Source organism: Monomorium pharaonis, chromosome 4 (genome assembly GCF_013373865.1).
Source record: "Monomorium pharaonis isolate MP-MQ-018 chromosome 4, ASM1337386v2, whole genome shotgun sequence".
Classification (NCBI taxonomy): Eukaryota; Metazoa; Arthropoda; class Insecta; order Hymenoptera; family Formicidae; genus Monomorium; species Monomorium pharaonis.
Window position 1 is genome coordinate 20,183,552 of NC_050470.1, and position 24,689 is coordinate 20,208,240.

General features: G+C 28.1%; 1 protein-coding gene across 1 annotated transcript in view; it reads right to left on the minus strand.

Annotated features, from left to right (window-relative positions):
* Positions 1 to 24,689, minus strand: part of LOC105832667 — a gene marked incomplete at its 5' end in the record, with an annotated part of 371,331 nt that overhangs the window by 243,716 nt on the left and 102,926 nt on the right. The window contains 1 exon segment of the mRNA XM_012673815.3: positions 16,457 to 16,668. Within this exon segment, the coding sequence (XP_012529269.1) occupies positions 16,457 to 16,589 (133 nt within the window).

Consider the following 24,689-nt stretch of genomic DNA (forward strand, 5'->3'; position numbering starts at 1 on the left):
AGAGATTTCTTTCTACCTTATTTAAAAAAAAAAATGAAACGTCCGAATTGGGCGGAGCACTTAGGTAGACGAACACTCGTCGAGCACTCGGCCTTTCGGTCCCTTTGTAATAAATTTAATGTCGATTTAAGGGAATGCTAAAGTTCTATTTTACCGATAATTTTATTTTTCACTAATCTTTTAATTGCATTTACAAAATTAAAAATCCTTCTCCAGAATTAAAGTATAAATGATAACAAAATCGGGCCGCAACAATTTTGTAGGAAAAACGACAAAAAATTTTAAAATTGTCGGCTTCTGGCGTCAACTCGTAACAAAATGTGTCTGATGTAAAAATTTTAGACCTTGTACGCACAAATCAAGCCTGGGCCTAAGTGGAGCAAACATTTAGGAACAATACTATACGCTTTCAGATTAAGCGTTCTAATAAAAATGTTTAATGAGTACGAAAATTTCGTGTCTAAAAAGAGCAATTTGAAAAATTTTTTTTTTAATTCTTGGTATGAAATTTAATTCATAAGCTGATATTAATACATAAACTTTAATTTTAGAAAAAGATTTCAAAATCTATAAAAGAAATACATACAAAATTTTGTTAATAATGTGCACGAATGATTCTACATTATTGTCTTCGATCAAGTTTGACTAGCAGTTTAATATCTCCTAATGTTTGAGAAACAGGAAGATTTGCTCTATGGCCCCAGAGATTAGCAAAAAACTGCGGTAAGTTAAAATAAATTACGATTTTTTTGTTACAAAAACTTGAAATGCGTTTCTCGAAACGCAAAATTTTACACGCCGTGACTCAAAAATTAATCTTTTAATCTTTGGTAAGAATGAAATTTGGTATAAATATTCTATGAATTGGCCTCAGTATGACGTGCTTCAATTTTTAATTTTTTAATTTAAAACATTATTATTAACAATTATTTTAAAAAAATCTTTTTTTTAAACTTTGCCATTTTTGCAAATTTACAAATTTTAATAAAATAAAAACGTCATATATGCTGAGCGTTTTTGCATAAACTAAAAAACCCATTTTGAAATTTCTGTTTCGGATCATTTTTGTAACCTATAACGCTGCACGACGCATTTTCCAGATGCCATTTTCAAGCCGCCATTGCACCGTTATTATTAAAAATTGAAGTTTAAAAAAAATATGTTTTTACATTGTAACGTCCATAAATTGTACCTTAAATTTCAAGTCAATCTACGCATTACATTTTTCAAAAAAAATTCTTAAAAAACAGACCATTTACACAAGGTTTTCGCCTTAAAGTTAGACTTTGATGTCTAACTGGGATGAAATTATTTTACAAATATTTAGATTACATACGCGTTAAAAGTCGATAAGTAGAGCAATATATAAAATTTGAACGGTACAAAGTTTAATTTACAGATTTATATTTAATATGTCTAATTCTGGAATAGATATTTATCCAGCTAGTGCAGTAAATCGGCTAATTGCCCGTAAGTGCGGAATATGGACACGCGAGCCGAAGGCGAGTGTGTCCATCCGCACGAGCGGGCAATAGCCGATCCGTACATGTCACATAGGTACAATATTTTATGTTACTCAAAATATTAATCCTTTTGTGTGAAGTGAGAAAAGGACCATTTTTCATGCACTGGTGAAAAAGGATTTTCAAAATCATAAAAAGAATATACATGAAATCTTGAAATGTTTAATGATATGCACTAATATTTCAGTACATTATCGATCCTAATTAAGTTTAACCATCATTGCAGCATTCTCTTAAAAAATTGTTACTTTTTTTCCAATTGCTTTTATATTTAACAATTTTCTTTTTCAGGAAAAATTATAAATATAATAATATTAATCTTTTCAGAAAGGGCATTAGTATCAAATTAAAACTAATACTATTTATAATGATTAATAATACATGGACTAAAATTATAAATATTTTGATATTATTGTTAAATCATCATTAATGAATCACACGTACACAGAGAGAAAGATTTCTTTTTTAATAAACCGTTTTGTTCGACTATTCCAAAGCATATATTTCTTTGTTACTAATAAATTTGATTAAATCTAAAGAAATCTGTTTAAAATTTATTAAAACCAAAGAATATGCTTTCGAATAGTCGAACAAAACTATTTATTATAATAAATCTAAAGAAATCTCTCTCTGTGTGTACATACGCGTAAAAAGTCGATAAGTATATTGAGCAACATAAAAAAATTTTTTTATGCAATATAAAGTTCAATTTACAAATTGATATTTAATATATGTACTTTAATTGCCTTTAATTATAGAACAATTTCGTCTCAATTAGACATCCAAATCTAACTTTTAAAACTCCATTATTTGTTTTTGTCATCTATGTGTCCAAAGTAAAATTTCAAATTTTGTTAATATAAATTGGTAGATGTTTTAAGATTAAGTAAATATTGTTATAACATGACGGCTCTATTCTTAGCTAAGAAATGGTAAAAACACCGTAAATTATAAAATTTTTCCCGTTTTCGACATTTTCGCAATTCAGATGGATAATGATGCATAACTTTCATTCTAGAGAAGAATTTACAAATCTATAAAAGCATTAATCTAATAAAATTTGGCATTTGACAAAAACTACTGCGTTTATTTATCAGATAAAACAGAGCCGTCTTCAACATTCTCTTGAAATGATATAAGAAAAGAGGTAGTTCCAATAACAATCAGTAAAGCAGCGTATCACAATCAATCCGATGGAAAAGAGCTGACGCATAGAAAAGTTTTCTTAAGGAGAAACGTCTTATCGATCGCGATATTCCCGTTGATTTGTCCTAGCGAAGACACGTAGCCCTGCCAGATATTTGCATGCGCGTATTCCACATCATGGTGTTCTTAGCCCATTCCATCCTAGTTTAATGACAGCTCAACAACAGTAATAGTACTTATGTGCCCGCTACATTGATATTCATAATTAATTGTTGGCGAAGCCGCTACTTTATTGGCGCCCCCGATTATCAACGAGCACGACCAGCGCGCAGCGCAATGCTCGACGCGAAACGTCTCCGTCTTCCGTAATTTGCGGTCGACCGAGGCTTTATCGCCGACACGGGCATCGCCTCAACCAAACTTACCGCCATCGTTTATACACTTAAGGACTTCTATCGACACGTTCCACCGCTCATTTGAATCGCAAATACGCGCGCGCAGGGACGAGCGTGTCGACTCGCGACAATTTTCAAAGATGAATACACACCTTGACGAAGAAGCGTGTCGCATGCCGGTGCACCAATTAATCTTTCACGTCCCGACTTTTTATCTTTTCCGATAAAGTAATTCGCAACTCCTCGCCATCTCGCGCGCACGCGGTTCTGTTATACATTCGTGACGAGCGGTGATCGATCCATTAAGCTTTCTGCGTTTTGCTTGATTTTTTGCACGTGAGAGCGGAGTGCATCTCTGCGGTTGATTGATACAATGTTTGTAACAAATATAATAATACCCCCAGGATTATTTGGCGATTTATCTAAACTTTATGTGGTGATACACACACACACACACACACACACACACACACACACACACACACACACACACACACACACACACACACACATATATATATATATATATGTATATGCAAAGCTCAATGTATCTCTTAATACCCCTCCCACACACGCACACACACATATATCTACGCGCGAAATTATTACAATATTTAGAATAGTACCGATTTATGACATATATAGTACATTTATTACTATATTACAATATTAGGAATCAATATTAATATGTGATACCGTTAGAATAAAGAATCGATATTGATTTTTGATACTGTTAGTATTTAACCAGTACTTGACTGTAATCTTGTACTGTATTGTAATACATAATACATAGTACTGTATTTCATTGCTATCATCAATCAACATTCTATCAATCCTTTATTAATATTGATAAAATACTGAGACATTTAGTATTGCGTCAGTACTCAATACTAAAAGATGATGTTAGGCCAGCATCTTAAAATAATTTAATAGATGTCGTTTTTTTTTCTTTCAAAACATTTTTACAATTTTTTTTTATTAACATACTTAACTTTTTGTGACATACCGGGAAATCGCGTTTCCGGATATGTAAACGATTTGTGTGTGTGTGTGTGTGTGTGTGTGTGTGTGTGTGTGTGTGTGTGTGTGTGTGTGTGTGTGTGTGTGTGTGTGTGTGTGTGTGTAAAGTTACATGAGTCTTTTCTATTTTTACTTTTGCATGATATGATTTTTTGTGATCTCGCAAAGTATAGTATAATATATAACTCTAGACGTTGACACTTCTATCTAGACTATAAACTACTCCGGAAGCTGTCCGTATATCGAGTGCTTTTTGTCTCGAGATCGAAAACAATGACACTCCACGCTGCGTTCACTTGGCCAGTATGGAGTTACTCTCGAACTAAAGCAGTACTTCCCAAACTCTATTCAGGCGGTAGTCCTGCGCGCACAATGCATATCTGGTTGTTGTACTCAACTCACATGTGATCTATCAGCAAAATGTACTATCGAAACAGAAAATAGTTTAAGAATAAAATATTATAATTTAAGTCATTAAACCTCACTTGCGATTATCTATATAATTTAATTATCTGTGCATCGAGCTGTAATGCAATCTATAATTTAAATGTAATTTTCGATCATGATAGGTTAAATTATGAAATACAAGGAAACATTAATCATTTTAAGTAACTCTACTTTCTATTTTAATTTTCTACAATAATCGACAACTTTTTATAATCCTTTCCGGAGCAGTAGGGCACATACGTCCCATCTTTTTCTCTCTTACTTTTTTAAACGTTGCTGTTATATTTATTTGTGAGTATTAATGGAATTATTTATATTGTAAGATTCTAAGTCATTTTATGTATAATTTAATTAATTATTAATTTATTAGCTATTATTTATTATATGCAAGTAAAGTTAAAAAACGATTTTTCTCGAATTATAATTAATACCACACATAAACTAAAAATATAATAAAAAGCTATGGATTTAAGCAAATGTTGAGGCAACGTTTGTTTTATAGTACAGTATGTAATTTTTTCCAAATTTTCATACGCCCATTGTTAAAAAAAAGTTAAGTATAAAATACAAAAATATTCAAATAAACTTTTTTTATAGTAAAAAAATAAAAATATATTTTACCTAAATTATAAAACATGTGTTATAAAAATGACTTTTTATAACATGTTTTGTAATAACATATTTATGACATATTTTATAATAATATATTTATAAACAGTAAAAGTGAATAAAAAACAGAATTAAAAATGTCAGACCTAATCCAGTAAGCAAAACACCATTGTTAGTATAATGATATTCACTAACATAGTAACGTTTCCAATTATGTAATTTTTAATGTTGCATATAATATTAATATGAATATACTTTAATATAGATTTGGTAATGTTAAAATAACATATGCAATTGTAAATATTGCACTTATATTTTTTAACATTATAATAATATTTCTTTTAACATTAAATCAATAATAGAACAAAATTAATATAACATCATATAAACATTGCTATAATGTTAATTGTTATTTTATTTATTATTGTATATGTATAATGCTTTCAACAAATTTTTAAAATTATTAGCATGTTTAAAAAAAAATATCATATATGTGATTCACTAAGATCAAGCATATTGTTGATAAATGTTTCTATGTACACAAATTATTAACAAATTATTAGATAATATAATAAATTTATGTATTATACATTCTCGAAAGAAGTTTGGAAACGTTTGTGATTTTTTCGTAAATTATATAAAAAATTAAGTATTAAAAAATCTTTAAAAGTTTTTTAATAAAGGATCCCGCACAATTCTTATGAAGTTTCAATCAAATTTACTGACATTATAATATGATGTAAATTTTAACTCACTGATCAAAAATTTTAATGATTATTAGGCCAGAAAACCAAAAGTTTTTAAGTTACAACGTTTTAAATGTTAAAAATTCATCTCCATTGTCAGACAATATAACGTTAAAAAACATTTTTAAAAGACGAGATTTTACACAAAATATTCTATATTATTATAAAAAAATCATCGTATTAATTTTTTTCAAAAACCATGTTAAAAATTAAAAAATATTAATCTTCAATTTTGTGTAATTTAAGAACAAAATATTATATAAACAAAATAAAAATACCAATTTAACATTCTATCTTTGTTCTTTATAATACGTCTTAAAAAACTTTATGGTTTATTTTATCGAGATATTTAACATTTTGTAAGATGCAAAAAAATTACAAGTATATCCACATTTTTAACCAGGATTATTAATTAACATTGTTTTTATTTTTAATAAATGTGTCACTAACATATAAAAAAACATTTTAATTTATGTATATGCAAATTTTTTTTTAAATATTTGGATAACAATATATGTTATTAAATAATAATATTTATAAAACATAACATTATAACGTTCAATGAAAACAATTTAACTCATATCTTTAAGAAACTTTAAAAATATTTGAACGCCAATATTATCTAAAATATATAATATTTTAAAAACATTTATTAAATATTATAACATTTAATTATATTTAAAAACGTTTCTAACAAATGTTTTTAAAATATTTTTTTAATATTTGAAAAGTAATGTTATTAAATAATATTCTAAAAATATTTATAAAACATGATGTTAAATCATAATATTAAATCATATTCTAAAAATGTTTATAAAATATAATATTAAATTATAATGTTTAGAAAATTTATATAAAATTACTATTTTTTAAATATTGATTTTATTTTTGCTAAAATTATATATATGGGGTTTTTTGGAGTCGTCGATTAATCTAAAGGCAAATTTTTAAACTTTAAAATAGCTAACCTAATATGACGAATAAAAGTTACAAAAATTTTTGTACTAGTTTGCCATATTAGATCGGCTATTTTAAATTAAAAAAATTTTATTTTATATTCGTAATCAGCGATCCTGAAAACGGTAAAATGCAAAAATGTTCATAAAAATACGTTGTAAAAAAATGTACCCCTTGGTTGTTTCAACTTCTTTGTAAATTTATGTATCAGATAAATATATGTTTGACTTTATTTATTTAAGAAAAAAAAATGAAGATAGACACATGCTTACCTGATAGGTAAATTTACCAAGAAGTTGGAACAACCGGCCCTTAAAGTGTTAAAAAAGAATTTCTACAATTAGTAGTATACTAATAGAATAATACAATAATAGAACTTAACATTTTAAATTTTTTGAAAATGAGATCTATATATAAAATTAATATGTGCATTAGTTTATAATTTTTAATATATGTATAATAATAATACACAGATCATCTTATGAAAGAATTATTTCAGCTATAATTGAAATAGTTTTCTTGAATATCTTTTTTTTAAAAATTGTTATTTATAATATAATATGTGCAGATTATTTTTAATTGTCAATAAAAAATTCTTTTAATTAAAAAGTATAAAGCGATACATATATTTCTTCATTTCTTCATACCTTTAGTCATGTAGCAAAATAGAGTCGAATGAAATAACGGAGATAAGAAAAGTGTTCGCTCGTTACGTGGTACTAGAACTACAAGTGGCAATATAGAAATGTTTGATTATGTAAGTAAGTCTCGGGAGCATTCGTCGTTTTTGGAATGAATACATGAATTCATAGGAAGTTAAAATTTACGTTTGGAAATATTAAGTAAGAAAAAAGAATAATGCGCAAGAAAAAAAAGAACCAATTTAAAATGAATTACATGTCTGTCAAGTGCAAAAATAATCAAAAACGTAGGTTAAATTGTAAAATACCACAATAATTATATATTCACCAGTGAAATGAACCAAAAGTAAACCTAAATTTTTGAAATTATTTTAAAGTTATCTGTCATTTAAATACTGATGTTAAGATAATTTATTGTTTCAATAAAATTCTGTAATTTTCATTAAATTAGAACTTATAATTTATGATGCAAGTAAATCGTAGATGAACAATAAAGAAGAACGTAGAAAGTTGAGATATATAAAGGAACGTAAAGGCCGTAAAGTTTAATATGTATTAAACTATGCACTTTCTTATTAGCCTAGAAATCTCTTCTTAAAAGTTAACAGTATATCATTGATGAACCACAAATCTTTTCACAATAATTGTTTTACTTACAATAAAATTGTTCAGTACTTTAGAATCCCATGATATGTGCTTTAACAACTTGTTCAACAGTAATTTTGTGAATGAATATTTAGTCACTTCAAAATAGTTTCATCTTTTATAAACGATAAAAATTGCATGGAGTCTTTAATGATGGATATACAGCTGCCATTTACTTCAAGGTTGGTTATTGGACAAAGTTTTCAACTACTCATACTTAAACTACTTATGATAACTTTTCAACCCAAAGGTCATTTTATTCTTTTAACGTAGTTTGTGCAAGTTGCGGAAGGTTTATGTTATAATCGCTTTTTATAACCGCTATCTACAAAACATGGAAATTTAATTTTTAATTACAACTAATCGTATACAATTATGATAAAGAATATATAATTAGAAAAATAATTTCTCTGCAATAAATTTTCTACCTACAAGAAAGTACCTACAATCAGGTTGTCTCTCCCAAATTTTAATGTTTTTTTATATAAAATATAGATAAAAATAAGAGACATATGTACTCTTCTATGAATGCTTTCTCACACATTAAAAAAATGAAACACCCTTTAAAAAATCAATTATTTTCTTCCAAAGCAAATATCGTCAAAACTATAAAAGACAAAAAACAATTAAAAAAAAAAACAATTAAATATTTTTAAGAATATTTTATAATAATGACCAAAAAATTTTCTACCAAAATTTAAAATATTTATTATTATAAAATATATTTTTTACATTCAATTTTTATTAAAATTTTTTTTTTTAATAATATTAATGATATTCTTTAAGTTTAAAACGAAGTAACAGATATTTTTCAAAGAAGTATTTTATCTTCTTAACATGTGAAAAATCACTTATAAAAAATATCTACCTTTTTTATTTATATTTTGTCCATATTTTTATTTTTATATCATATTCAAAATTTATTGAAATTCTTTGTTAATAAAATAATCTATTTGATATTTAATAAGTAAATTAGATGGAACTAGTAATATAAAATAAAATAAATCGTGTACCGTGGCCCTATGATTTAAGTACAATCGATAAACATGCATGTGAAATTGAACAAATGTTACAAAAATAGTTCTCGTTCATATCGCCGAAAGCTCTTTTACACGTATTGTTTCAAGAAACGGAGGTTTGAACGTCATTTCCACTAAACGAAGACGTCGTCTTTGTAGTACTTCATCCGTTCACGTTTACGAGCAATGACATCTCAAATACCTCAAGTTCTATATATCCTAACGATTTGTAGTTTCTACCATTTCTCGCGGAAAATGCGTTTTCCTACTGACACTATCAACTCTTGTAGCATCCAGGAAATAATATAATCGACTAGGTGAACACGATGCGAGATATTTATTCTCGTACATGCGTGAGGTCAGGGAACAAAACTCGTTATCTACTTTTTAAAATCATTATCAAATAATTTGTGCAAAAAGTTCGTGTTAAATTTAACACATATTGCACGTCTCAAATTTTTGTAATTTATCATAAAGTAACTATAGTACGTAAAAAATAATACAAAAAATATAACACTTTGTAAGCAAATAATAACATTTTTTTTAAAAATTAACATTTATAATATGTCCCAGCTGAGGTATGTGTGTGTGATAACACATTTTATTTATTTATTTTAGAATTTACGTATTTAATATTACATTATTTTTATGTTATTTGTTTATTTACTTATATAAATAATGGTATTTTAATATTATAAAATGTTCAATAATTCAACACAAAAATTTGAAAAACGATTTTAACATACATAAATAAAAAATGTTTTATACATATTATGGAGGAGTCTTGTTTGCCTACAATCCCGATTGACTACAACTTCATTTGCACACAAATTTAGCAGAGCTGCTCAATTGCCTACATTCCTGATTGCCTACAATCTCGATTGCCTACAGCTTCGTTTGCACACACGAAAATAATTAAGGTACAAGAGTAGGATTGCACACATGACATTATTGCCCATATGCACATTGCACATGACATTATTACATTTATACACATTGCACACATGATATTATTTTGCTCATACACATTGCACACATGACATTATTTCATATATGCACATTGCACACATAATATTAATACGTTCATACACATTGCGCACAAACACATTGCACACATGACATTATTAAACATATATAAGCTAAAGAAAACAATATAAACACATTGCACACATGATAATAAAACGTTCATACACATTGCGCGTGACATTATTGCGCACACACACGTTGCACACATACACATTGCACACATGACAATATTACGCACACGCACATAGCACACATGATACCATTGCGCTCATACACTCTGTAAACAAGAGGAAGGGAGTGAATCCCAGATGCGTACAGTGTAAAACGGACATCACCAATCAAATTCTATAAATTTATCCTAACATTAACTAAAACAGTAATCTGATTAAAACGACATCCACGCTTGTACTGTACCACATGGGTTTGCGACTTTCCATGCAAAGCGAGATCTACCTACTTTTCTTTTTATACTTAATCTACTTTTATTTTTATTTTTAATATGATATATCTTGAAAACTAAACCAATTACCTCTATAATAAGATCTACACAATTTTTGTTGAACATAAAAGATACTATCAAAAACAATCGTCAAATCAAGGCGCCCAAAATATTGGAATCGTGCCTTCAGAGTGTATGAGTGCAATGATATCATGTTTGCAATGTGCGTGTGCACAATAATGTCATGTGTGCAATGTGTGTGAGCGTATTAATTTCATGTGTGCAATGTGTATGAACGTATTAATATCACGTGTGCAATGTGCATATGTGAAATAATGTCATGTGTGCAAACAAAGTGTGCCTACTCTTGTATCTTAATTATTTTCGTGTGTGCAAACGAAGCTATAGGCAATCAAGATTTTAGGCAATCGGGAATGTAGGCAATCGAGCAGCTCTGCTAAATTTGTGTGCAAACAAAGCTGTAGGCAATCGGGATTGTAGGCAAACGAAGCTCTTTCCATATTATAGGGTAAATTGGAGGAAGGTACCATATTGGATAAGATGCCTCATTTGTATTATTTCTATGTTCATGCATAAATTATTCTAATTATTCACTCGATTTATTTAGTTGTGTGTTGTCATACGACATGACAGTAGCCATCCTTATTATTAAAAATTTTAAATTTATCAAGATAAATTGATGAAAAACTGCCCTTATTTACTGATCTAAATACTGATCTTATTTTACGTAACATTTAGAATTCATATTATTTGTATGTTTTATTTGATAAATAATACAATGGATAATATTGAATTGTAATACCAAATAAATTTTACAATCTCCTAAATAAATATCAATGGTACGTGTTTAATCTAGAAAATTCTTACGTTATTTTTTCTAATTGTACCGAAACAAACTGCCACTTTATACAATGATTTATATGTTTTACCTATAAAGGATAGAAATTGTTTTTGTAAAAATAAATACTTTATTTTCTATTACCGTTACTAAAAAAATTGTTTTTTAAATATTTCGTAACTCTCTGCCGAAAGGATGAGATCATTTATTTGGTATAGAATAATTGTTTTCTTTTATCATTGTTGAAAAAAATAGTATAATATTGTGTATAACAGTTTATTTTTACAGATGATATATTATTTGTTATTTAATTTAAATATGTTATTTAATTTAAGAAAAACTAAATAGAATTGAAACTGAATTAAAGCGGATTAATAGAACAGGATATTAGAGAACTTTATAAACGTAGAATAGTCTTCAAAAATGATATCAGACTCAACAGTTAGACAAAATGCCACTTTTGAAGATTTTTTCTTTTTATTACTGCTCAAAGAATATAAAGATATACTTTTATGATTGAAATTAAAATAAATATGTTAATCAATCTTTCAATTGATATTATATTTTCTTTTATGTATTACTGATTGAAAAGACATCATGATCAAAGGTTACCTGTGTTATCTTCTTTCAACTTTCTCTACATGGATCTTTATACTTCTTTCAATAAAATTAAACGCGACGATAAATCAACAATTTTTAACAAATTTTTTAGAATATTCCTTTTTAAAAATCTTTCTTTCACACATACACATAGAAAGAAAAGAAGGATAGAGAAAACCATTGTGCATTTATTTGACTATGTTCAATTTTCTGCGAAAGATAGACGTGATTATAGATAGAGCTCTTGCGAATATCCAAGTTACGATCGAATCGGAAATTTCTGTTCAAAAGTTTTCCTCAGATCGAGATTCTGATCGAAACTGTCGGACGTGAATACTTTCTACTAGAACTGATTGAAACTTACAGGCCGATAATTGGATCGCAGACATCGCTACCAGGGCGTGTATCCGAATGGATGCAATCGTGTTGCTTTGTTAGATTGACTGTAGGGCCGCCGCGCCCGCTTTAAGGACTCGATGCGCAACTCTCGCCGAATCTTTCTTATAGATATTGTTTCTATTAAAGATAAGTTTATAGAATAGATAAATTTATCTCAATTTCGGAAGATCTTGGATGAATTTTCCAGAAAATAATAACTTTAAAAGTTGAGTTTTAATCAATTTTAAAACTCTTACGGCACACGATGCATTGCGCATTTAAACACATTCTCTCAGAATTCTCTAAGGACCAACTACATTTTATCCTTTTCCTCAATTTTTACTGTGGATGTTATCACGTCGCGCAACTGGTCTTTTGTGTCAATTTATAGACACTATTTTTTTAAGAAGCAACGCCTTATAACCAGCTGCGCAATATTTTTAGACACGAGCAAGAAGGTGACTTGTCCATTTGTCATCGCGAAAATTGTACGGAAAAATAGTTCCGAGAATATTTGATATATCAATTTTTTCTTGTTTTTTCTATATTTCCGTACATTCTATATAAAATTTAAAGACATTTATATTTGTGTGTTTTGTTTAATTATTAAAATTATTTAAAGCAATTATTAACATAAGAAGAAAAATGGTAAATTGATTTTAATAATTATAATGAACGGTATTACCTTTCTTAGTTGTGGTAAGGTAATTTGTTGCTAACGATTTATGATTAAAATTAATTTTACTGTAATAACCTCTTTATTGCAAAATTTGACCAGTTTCCATAGGTTTAAATAGATCAAAGTGCTACTATCATACTCAGCAAAAATTTAAAAAAACATAAGATTATTACATATATGTAACTTATGTTATACTTTTTAGATTAAAATCGGCTCATTTTATTCATTACTCTTTTATTAATAAATGCTTATTTAAAAATAAATATCTTTATAAATTTTATTACAAGTGATTGAGTAGTAAGTATGCCATCACGTTTTGTTTACGAATGATGTTACATCAAATTCATACAGTATAATATGACAGGCACACGCAAGCAACCAGATTCCACTTTTAATGCTCGTATCGATATGCAGCAGTATATCTGCGCATACTAGGACGTAATTTAAATGCATTAATCCTTTGAGTGGCGAACTATGATGTATCGTCATATCATGCGTGCGCCTGGAGTGCCAACATCGATTTATCGTCGTTGCTGCAACATTCAAGAGATAAACAAGATAGAAATACTTGAATTTTAAACGAGGTTTTGTTAAATTCCCATTAAATACGAATAATCATTAAATCTTGCACGTCACAGACACACAATTATTTATAATTATTAATAATAGAAGAGCAGACTAATACATTTAAAGAAATAAAATATTAATTATATTGAGATCTATCATGGCATAATGAAATTTTCAATTTTAACACAGTTATATGTATAACTACATTAATTAAAACTATCTTGTATTTTATGTTACCATTTTGTATTATATATTATGTTTTAAAAGTAATTTGTTACGTTTTCTTAAAAAGTAACGTTTGTTACTTTTATTGTTTTCTTCAAATTAAAACAAAGATTAAATTAATAAAAAATTATTTTAAATATTAAAGCTATCTTATTGTAAATGGCTCTTATTATAAAATAATAAAGAACACTGTATAAGTGTAACAAGAGCCAAAGCTGGATGTTAGTGGTTTAAAGTATATTATTGTGTACAAATCTTAGTTACAAACGTTTCGGCGCATTGTTTTCGACCATCTTCAGTGTATAATATAAATATGGTACAATTAGTTCGTTACTTGGTCGTTAGAGATAACTCCCCAGTGCACATAAGGTTGTAGAACGATGTATATTTGTTGGAATATGCCAATCTTCTCCATTACTCCGAAAACTACATTCTTATTGTGATATGGTTGAGTTCCCCATACTTTAAAATTGAATGAATAAATTCTACCTCTAGTCCGTCGTATGTCACGTTTACGAATTTTTATAGTGTGGACAATTAATAATCACTAAAAAGGAAGTCAAGTACGACATTCTTCACCACTGTCACAGTCACTCTGAACGACGAAACGTATGTTGTCAGGTTCTAGTATAGACTGTAAAAAATTATTTTCTTCTTATCTTATTTTTTAAATGAAAATCTAATTTTTTTTAATAACAATCTTTTTTTTCAATTAAAATATTAATGCAAATTTTATTAATAAAATATTGATAAAACTTTAAATGTTAAATTTGAATGATCATAAAAAGTTTTAAGAGAAACATTTTTTAATATTTAAAATGCAAATAAAAATTTTAGTTTTAATTCAAACGTAAAAATTTCTTACGCTGTGTAGCCATGGCAATTTACATTCTGTTTCCCACTTCATAAAATTCGTTAAAAAACAAAAAAGAAAGCCACTCTTTTATAAATATAAAATAACCCTAAGGCTGTACATGACAGGCGGAGCCTGTGAATTATACCACTGTACTAAATGAAAAAAGAATTAAATCTACAAAATGAAAAGAATGTAACTTAATTATATATGATAATTTTACAAAAATAGTTTAAAAGATTAAATTGTACCTAATTAAATTTGTACCTGAGCGAATTTTAAAAATCATAAAGTTTAAAATCTTTTAATAATTGCGTTAATGATTGTATTAATAGTGTCATTAATAGTGTCTTAAATATTTAAAGCTTTTTTTTAATAACTTAAATATTACAATTATTTAAAATCTATTTGTGTCATAGTCAGACTACAAAATCCATCTTTTTTTTAAACGTCCAGCTATTTGATAAAGCGCATTCATATTTTCAAGTCACAATATCAATATGAAATATTTTACAATTTAAGAATTTAGTAATTTTATAAAACACTAACAAGCAACTCCCTAAATTGTCATATCAGTCATATGTAATAATTATATCGTGGTATGGTGTAAAAAGATAAAAAATAACAAAACCAAATAAATAGAATAATTAAGTCTACGCTTCGTTTTCATATTGTTAGATGTTACGGAGCTAATATGTTATTATATTTTTATAATGCTGTTTTATATTTTTTATAATAATTAATGTTTTTGCAACATAATCAAAAATAAACTAAAAAGTGTTTTTTATTGACGCTGTATAACATATATATTTTTATAATAATTTTAGATTTTTGTAATAATTAATATTTTTGCAACATAACTAAAAATAGACGTCCGAAAAATTGTCTTAAAACTAACATAGTAAGCTACTTTTTCCTTTTCTTACTTTAACTATTTAACATGAATCAGTTGTGCAAAATATGTACAAGTTAATAGTATAAAATTCCTAGAAACTTTTTATTTCGATGTAAAACATTTTTATCGGTTACACAAATGTATAAAATTTAATAAAAATAATAATGGATAAAATATTTTACATCAAAATAAAGTTTCCTGGAATCTTACACTATTAACTTGTACATATTTTGTACAAATAACTTATATTAAAAGAAAAAGTAGCCTTTGTTAGTTTTGTTAATTCTAAGGCAATTTCTCAGACGTCTATTTTTAGTTATGTTGCAAAAACATTAATTATTACAAAAATCTAAAACAATATTGTAAAACTATATATGTTATACAACGTCGATAAAAAACACTTTCTATTATAGTTTATACTTATATTTTTAAAGTTTTAGTTTTAACTTTTTGTTTAAAAAATATACTGTCCAAAAACAAATTGATATGGAAGTATTGATAACTTTCTTTTATTATTGCAATAACCCACGTGTGGTCACCGATTCATAAAAAAATTTCAATATTTAAACTGAAAGGAGCTTAATATTTGTAGAGCAAACTTTCGGGAGAATACGCGAATGTCAAGTGGATAAAATAAAAGGAGACAGTCAATACGAGTAGCGCTCGGAGTTGCCTCTTTTACGCAGCGGAATCCGCTCGGCTTTGACGACGAGGGAGACGTGCGCAAACAACCCGCGGAAAAACATACTCCGTGCTGAAGGGGAAACCGGAAGGTGGTTATACTCACCGGTGCGCACCAGTACGTTGAGCAGAATGTACAGGACGAGAGTGGTGACCCGGTATCCATGTATTATGATCATCAGCCACTTCGATGCGTTGAATCCCGCCGCGTGCCATAGACCCGTGCCCTCGTGCACCATATTTTCCCGTTCGAACCTGCCTCAAGGCCGTCGTCTTCCCCCCCCGTATGCGTCCCTCGCACCCTCATTCACCGGCACTCTACAAGCAAAGTAAGCACCAAACGATGTAGCACGAGTGTGTCATTCTAGCGATCAGTTCTCTCGCGTCTCGGTCCGTATCTACGGAAAGATAATCGAGACCTGCTTCGTACCGCAGCGCGACGCAAACCGAGACGTCGAGAGCTTGTTTCGTGAGAGAAACGATGGGATATTAGTCACACCGGTATGAGGCGCTCGGAAATTCTTAACGCGACTTTTACTGTTGCTCTTTTGTCGCAGCTACAGTTACGCCAATATATACGGCAAAGTAATGTAGATATACCTAGGAAATATTATACTTTTTTAATAAGAAATTAATCGACCATTTGTCTTTAATATAGATTATATCTTTGTTAAAATAAAGTCATATCATGCTTAAACAATCGCCAATGAAATGTACTACTTTTTTACCAGAAGATCTCTTGATCAAGATAAATAATGTTGCAAAAAGATATTTGTTTCTGACACAATTTTCCTCAACAAATTGCTCTCTGTTCTTCAAAACTCCAAAATTTTTCCCGATTAGCACAAGTACGATTTAAATATCGAGTCATTGTAAGCAATTTTGAAGGAAAACGCAATGAAAAACAGATTTTCTCCTTTAATATTTTTTTCAGCAGCCTCCAATATCTTTTAAAAGGTCTTCTGTTAAAAAAATGATATAACATATAGCTATTCAAACATTGTATAACTTTATTAAAAGTAAGAATAAAGATTGTATTAAAGACAGATTATAAACCAATCGCTTAGTAAAAAAATAAAAAGAATTTCTTACATGTTTACGTTATTTTACCTTCTCGTCGAATCCATCTAATTCATGTCGCGATATTGATTCTAACAATAACATTTTGCGGGAAGAATAAAAAGAATATGCGATTTAAATTACTTTAAGGATGACTTTTAGATTTATGTCAGAATTATTCTGAAAGATAATAAAAGTAAAAAGATAATAAAATATTAAATTTATGAAAACTGTCGAGGAATCTTCTTTTGCTGGATAAATATTAACATTATTTAGATAGATTATACATATATATACAGAAAATAGCATTTAATACGATGCAAACATACATTGCAAAGAAAACAATTAATAATTTATTAATTTGACAAACAAGCCACTGTGTCGATATAACAACACATTTTGTCGTTATAACACTGTATTAATAATGGTATCTATTGAATTATCTACAGATTAATTACAACTATATAATATGCTCAATTAATTTGATGTTTGTTCGAACAAGAGAAATTGTATTATATATATGCGTCTATACTTCGGTCCAAATAATTTCCTCTCAATATAGCAAGTTTCGAATTATAAGACATTTCTTATAAATTCTTACTAATAAATTTATTGTATGAAGAAATTAAAATTTATTTGGAAGATACTCAAATTTTTAACTATCTTTTATAAACCCAAAAACATTTTTAGCTGATATAGACTTTCTTATATCACAATCAAAATGTGTCACCAATTTCAGCTAGAATTTTGGCTGTCACGTACAGAAGTTGAAAATTCTGCTTTTCTCAGCTAGATTGATTAGGTGCAATACATATACATATCACAGTATTTGCTAATTATTTATCTATCTCAGCTAGATTTACACATATATAATTTTTGTTGAAGTTGCAAGATCTTTTTTTTTGAGTGTACTTTATTTATTTACGTTCTTTTTATTTTTTAGCGCTATACATAGCATGTTGTTATGAGTATAAAGAAAGTGATTCGATTATGTATACATATAACTAATATACTAGAAACATGTAAATTGATTAAGATTGATTTGCTGATGTTCAAGTCTTCAAGAGAACAATAGATATTGATCGCCCAATTCTACTTGCGGTGGATGAGAATCGATTGGAACGCATTAGGCTATTTGAGATGCGGTATAGTTCGGTGATCATCCTACCATGACGCGAAGGAAACCGATAATGCCTATTAATGTGAGTAAACAGGTTCGTCGATCTCGAAATTTCCCGATTCCGTCGCGAGATATTAGATAAGTTCTCCGAATAATTTCTGCCAATATCAAGAACATTTTCGTTTAGAATTACCCAACATAACAATTTAAATTAAAAATTTGAAGTTTTGTAGAATGATAAAATGGCTTAGTATTATAATAAAATTAATTTCTATTAAAATCTATACATATATATATATATGTACACATACACGTAATAGAATGGGGATACGGAGCTATCAGCAATAATCAGCACAATTTATTTATAAAAATCATTTTGATGATTCTATCCTAAAACTAGCAATAAAGATTTTATAATAAATATCATTTTCCTTATTTTAATTTTAAATTCCTCACTTTTAATTATCTTATTCATCATTAAGATGACCTCTTTGTAGCGTCATTATAGAGCCACCAATGCTAAACGTATGTTTCACAGACGCAGAACTCGGAATACCTATTATACAATATTTAATAAAAGTTTCTTAATTGTAGTGTAATCATTTAGCATATTAACTCTTTGTAATGACCTGGGATCTATTTAACCCTAAAAAATTTTTACATCAATATTACGAGTACTAAATTCTCAAAAGCATGACCTGTATCGCTGATGGTTTGAGGTATCTAGTTCATGACTGTACTCGCCATAACTCGTAAAACATCAGTATGCTTTCAGCTGTCGTTTGAAGTAGACGTTTTGAAATCTGGATCACGGTGACCCCGGAGTGATTAGAACGTAAGTTTTTTGTTAATTTCGGGCAATTATTTTTCCGCCATTTTTGTTCTCCAAACGCTTCAAAAAGTAATAAGTAATATTGTGTTTCCGTCAAATTAATTTTTACTGACTTTTCTCTCTGGTTTCTCAATATTTAGATAGCGTATAATTTGCGTTCACACTCGATTATAGAGTAAAAACTAAAGAAAAAAATTGAATTAATTTTGAAAAATAAAAATTTATTAAATTATTTTTATAATTAAATATAAACACAATCTACTAAATTATCACATTTTTGCCTCAAAATTATCGAATTTAATCTTTAAAATAAATATACTTTTTGGAGTACCCAGTTTTTTTTTTCCAAGTATGATATCTCAAGAGTAAAATCCTAATTTTTAAGGTAAAATTGTAAAAAATTGGAAGAGCTATGAATTTTTGAATAAAGAGGCTTTTATTATCTTTTTTTTATCAAGAATTTTTCTCAATACTTCAAACATAAAAATTGATTATTTCAATTATGAAAACATGGTCTTTAATATACAAATCATGTGTAAGATGTTTTAGTTCTCCATAGGACGTATACTTTTGGTGCCGCAAGTGTTCAAAATCATTAGGATCAAAATGACCCCATGTAATTAGAATTAATTTTTTCAGAAGTGTGATTACAAAGGGTAATACTGCAATTACTCTATTTTAAGATATAATTTCTTTTGTGTAAACTAGACTTTTTCCGGTTGTTGATTAAAAATTTTAGCGCATATTCTCAAAAAAGTAACTACTAAAATACACTCAAGAAAATGATCTTGCAACTACAACAAAAATTATGTGTGTAAAAATTTGCTGAGATAAATAATTAGCAAATACTGATATGTATATATATTCCCAATGAACACGCTGTGAGCATTTACGGAACATTTATAAAACATATTGCACATAAATGTTACAGACCAGCACAACGAACTAATAATGTGACAAGTATGTCATTGACGTAACGAGACTATAACTGTTACGTATGTCTGTGTTGTCACTTTTTCGTTGCATAGTTACGTAACATTTACATAATTTTGTTGACGTCAATAAGCCAAATGTTAATGTTTCGTAAATGTGATGTTACTATTGTAATGTTATTGCGCCATCATGTTTAATACATAACAATTACGTAATTTTGATAACGTCAATGAACGTAACATAAAAATTTCGTAAATGCAGCATAAATGTAATAATGTTATTGTGACATCATGTTTAATACATAACAATTACGTAATTTTGATGACGTCAATGAGCGTAATATAAAAATTTTGTAAATGCAGCATAAATGTGATAATGTTATTGTGACATCATGTTTAATACGTAACAATTATGTAATTTTGATGACTTCAATGAGCTTAACATAAAAGTTTTGTTAATGTAGCATAAATGTGATAATGTTATTACGACATCATATATCTTTAACACCTTCCGTGCCACGTGAATCACTGTAATCCATTCTGGACTTCCCACTGTTACTATTATTACTTATTAATTATTTACTAAGCATAAGAAGAAATATAATTTTATTAAATAAAAATAAAAATAATAATTTGTTAAATAATAAATAATTTACAATTATGCGGAAATTTTGATTATAGCCTCTTGTAATTATTATATCTTTTTAGTTTACATACTGCATTTAGTAAAATAGTTTTGTAGTTAGTATATACGCAATCTATTAAAATCAATAACATTCTACTTGAACCAGGTAAAATCTATTTACATATCAGCCGATTAGAACTTATTCTATATTATATAAATTTAAAAAGTATGTAGTTCGCGGATTGCCGCTAGACGACGCACGCGGCATCTTTCTCCTAATGCAATTTACACTCCAAAGGCTACATAAACAGACCACCAACGGTGACAGAAACCGGATCAATCTATGTTATCATAGTGAGCTTTCGGGGCATATGTATTTTTTATTACGTCTTAAAAACACATCTTAGCTGTTATGGCTAAATTTTAGCTTCGGTAAGAAATCCTTTTTAAGAAAAATAAAGTAAAAACGACATAATAGTTACAAGAAGAATCTTTCTGGTACGTAATTTTACGAGCATTTTACATTAATTTATAAAAGTCAGCTTATACGTAAAAGTAACGTTATTTTATACGTAAATGTGACTTCATATACGTAATGTTATTTTATACGAAACCATTATGTATATGTTCCCTCTCTCTTTTTCCGATTTTGTTGCCCAGAATGTGCTGACATTTTGACCAAATTGTAACTGGAAAATGACGTAACTATTACGAGAACAGTGGAACATTGTTCCATAATGATCACATAAATGTTACGAATCAGTGTTTACTGGGTTGTATCTAATCAATCTAGCTGAGTGAATTTCCAAATTCTATAGCCAAAATTCTAGCTGATACAAAAATTGGCGATACATTTTGTTTGTGATATTAAGAAATCTGTTTAGCAAAAACTTTTTTTGGGTATATCATAATAGTATAATTATTAATTACCAAAAAAATGTAACTAAATTAAGTTACAGTTATAGATGAAGAAAAGTAATGAAGTTAAGAGAATGCTGAACTTCCCATCAAACTTGATCGAGATAATGTAGAGTCATTCGTTTATCCTTGTTCATAAAAATATTCGCTTCAAAATACAAATTATATGTAACTTATACGTACAAATGAATGGTATCCCTCAGTTCAGAACAGATTGAGGAATAATACTATATTCGTCAAATTACAATTAAAAGAGATAAAAAAAATATGTTGACACAAATTTTATGTTTTCAAATTTATGTTTCAAAATTAAATTATTTTTACGTTACTTGTTCATTTATCTACAAATTGTGTTATTTTTTAACATTAAAAAATATTAATTTTACGCAAAATATTCAAATAACATAATCATATTATATTATATAATATTAATACTCACATATGTGTAAAAATTTAACTAAAAACGATTAGAATTGCGTTTTAAATCTAAGACTCAACACTGACATATATTTAATAATTAAATTACGATAATATTATTAAACAATGATTTATTTTAAATGAAAAAATGGCACTTCTTACTTCTTGTCAAAAATTTAAAAAAAGACTGATTTTAATACAAATGTTTTATTTTTTTGTACAGTAAAATAGTTTAAATTTAAAACTATTAAAAATTTTGCAGTATAAACATTATTTTTACGCTATTAAGTTGTTATTTAATATTATGTAAAATAATGATTTATTTTGACTGGAAAATTGGCATAGTTCAAATTTAAAAATTTCTCACTATAAACGTTATTTTTACGCTATTAAATTGTCATGTAAAACAATTCAATATATTGCATCTTTTATGCATTAAGGAAATACGTAGCATAAACCTAATTCCGAGTTACAAGCTACAAAGTTTTCTTTGTGTAGAACAAAAAGTATAAAGACTCGTTTGCGTAAGAGTATGTCTAAATCGTGTTACTTTGACAAGCTGAGATTTTTTATCTAAATCTTCCATCGTATGTCTCTTGTCGACTGTTGCATCAACATGCAATATTGTATATTGCAAATGTATAATAGTATTGCAAATGTAGGAGATGTATAATATATACCAAATTAAGAAACTGAGACTAAGGTGTTATTTTTTCGCTACAAAATTATTTACATTTATAATATTTGTAAAGAAAAAAAGAAACAGATGCCTATTAGTATTATTATAAAATTGATTAATAATTTCAAATCGTGATATTACTATTCTTGTTCATTTATAACTTTGTGTTAAAAACGGAAAAATCTATTTTGTTCACAGTTAAATGAATTGTGAAAGGCATTTAAAATCACACAAGTAAATATCAGCATAAATATCCAACTATGATCGAGAGACTTATTCTTTATTGATTGTGTATTTATACATATCGGTCTATATCCTCTTATTATCATTATTTAAATTCAGAAAATTGAATTAAATTATTCAGATTGCCGACAAGTAAGACTCTTGCAGAGTCTTCATTCATATTCATGCATCAGTGATATTTTATTGAATATCAAATGCTGATAAAATCTTTTACGTCAAGTTATTGGTACACCGTTAATATCTTATTTTAAAATTTTATTTCTTTAAAATGAGAAAGAGTTAATTTTTTTTAAAAGCTTCTTCTTTACTACTGAACTCTTTTCAGCGCATCCTTTCTGCGGTGTTTTCTCGGTCGGAAACATGCAGGAAGAAACATTCGCACAAAATTTTCTCTCGACCGAGCAAACGCTTATTCAGTAATTAAACGCTATTTCCAATTATAAATCGAATTTTTTTACAATTCATTTACACAACCGTCATAGTTTCAACAGCTTAGGAAGAAAATTAATATAAAGTCTAAAGAAGAAACGAGACGAATTCTTTGCAAGTCTCTGCCCACTGACTCTTTTTTCCGGCTCGCGGCGTCTATCGACATCACATAGAACGACCCTTCACCGATGCAATTACTCGAAGACCACCGTCGCACCGGCAACGTGACAACGTACCAGCGACTCGAACATCAAAGTTCTTCTCTCCGGCTGCTAATTTCGAATGCGAAACGTCGAATGAAAGGGTTGGGCGAGCGTTTTGCAGCTGCGCTTCTATTCTGATGACCGGGCAAATCACATGCGAGCTAACGTTACATCTTGCAAACCTCCGTTCTCGTATTCCGCTCCCTTTTGTATTATTCCGTTCGGCTTCTACTGAGGTCAAAAACGTTATTGAATTTTTACAAGATTTCCATCGTATTGTGATTATCTGCTTTCTAATTATTGGTTATTTTTATTTTTTTAATATCAAATTATCTTTGTTCTTGAGTTAATTTGTCAATTTTGTCAGTTTTACTTTTTTGTGAAAATAAAAGCAAATAGGGAAAGATAGGTTTATTTAAGAAGCGGTAATAAAATCAAATGTTCCTGTCTGTCAAAGTATTAGGAGAAGTTTAACAAAGAAAAATTCAATAAAAATACAATTTTAAAATGTAATTTGTTGCAAAAAATAATTTTTCATATTCATATTAAGAATCTCAAATTCTTAGCTTTAGACAGTTTTTTTATTAATATAAATCGTAATAAATTTGGGTAAAGGCAATATGACAATTGAGTAAAGATAACATAAAAGGATAAAGTTCCGAAAACAACTTACCTCCGATTTTTTTGAAACTACGTATTCTTACGTATTTTGGGGCGCTGATTACGAATATGATAGTGAATATTGGCGCAAATTTGATTTTCATGGCAAAAACCATGAAAAAACCATAAAAATGGTTTTTTTCTATTTATTTCCGTAAATAATGGAAGTTTCTAAAAATACTTCAAACAAAAGTTGTAGATCTCATCGAAATACATATTTTA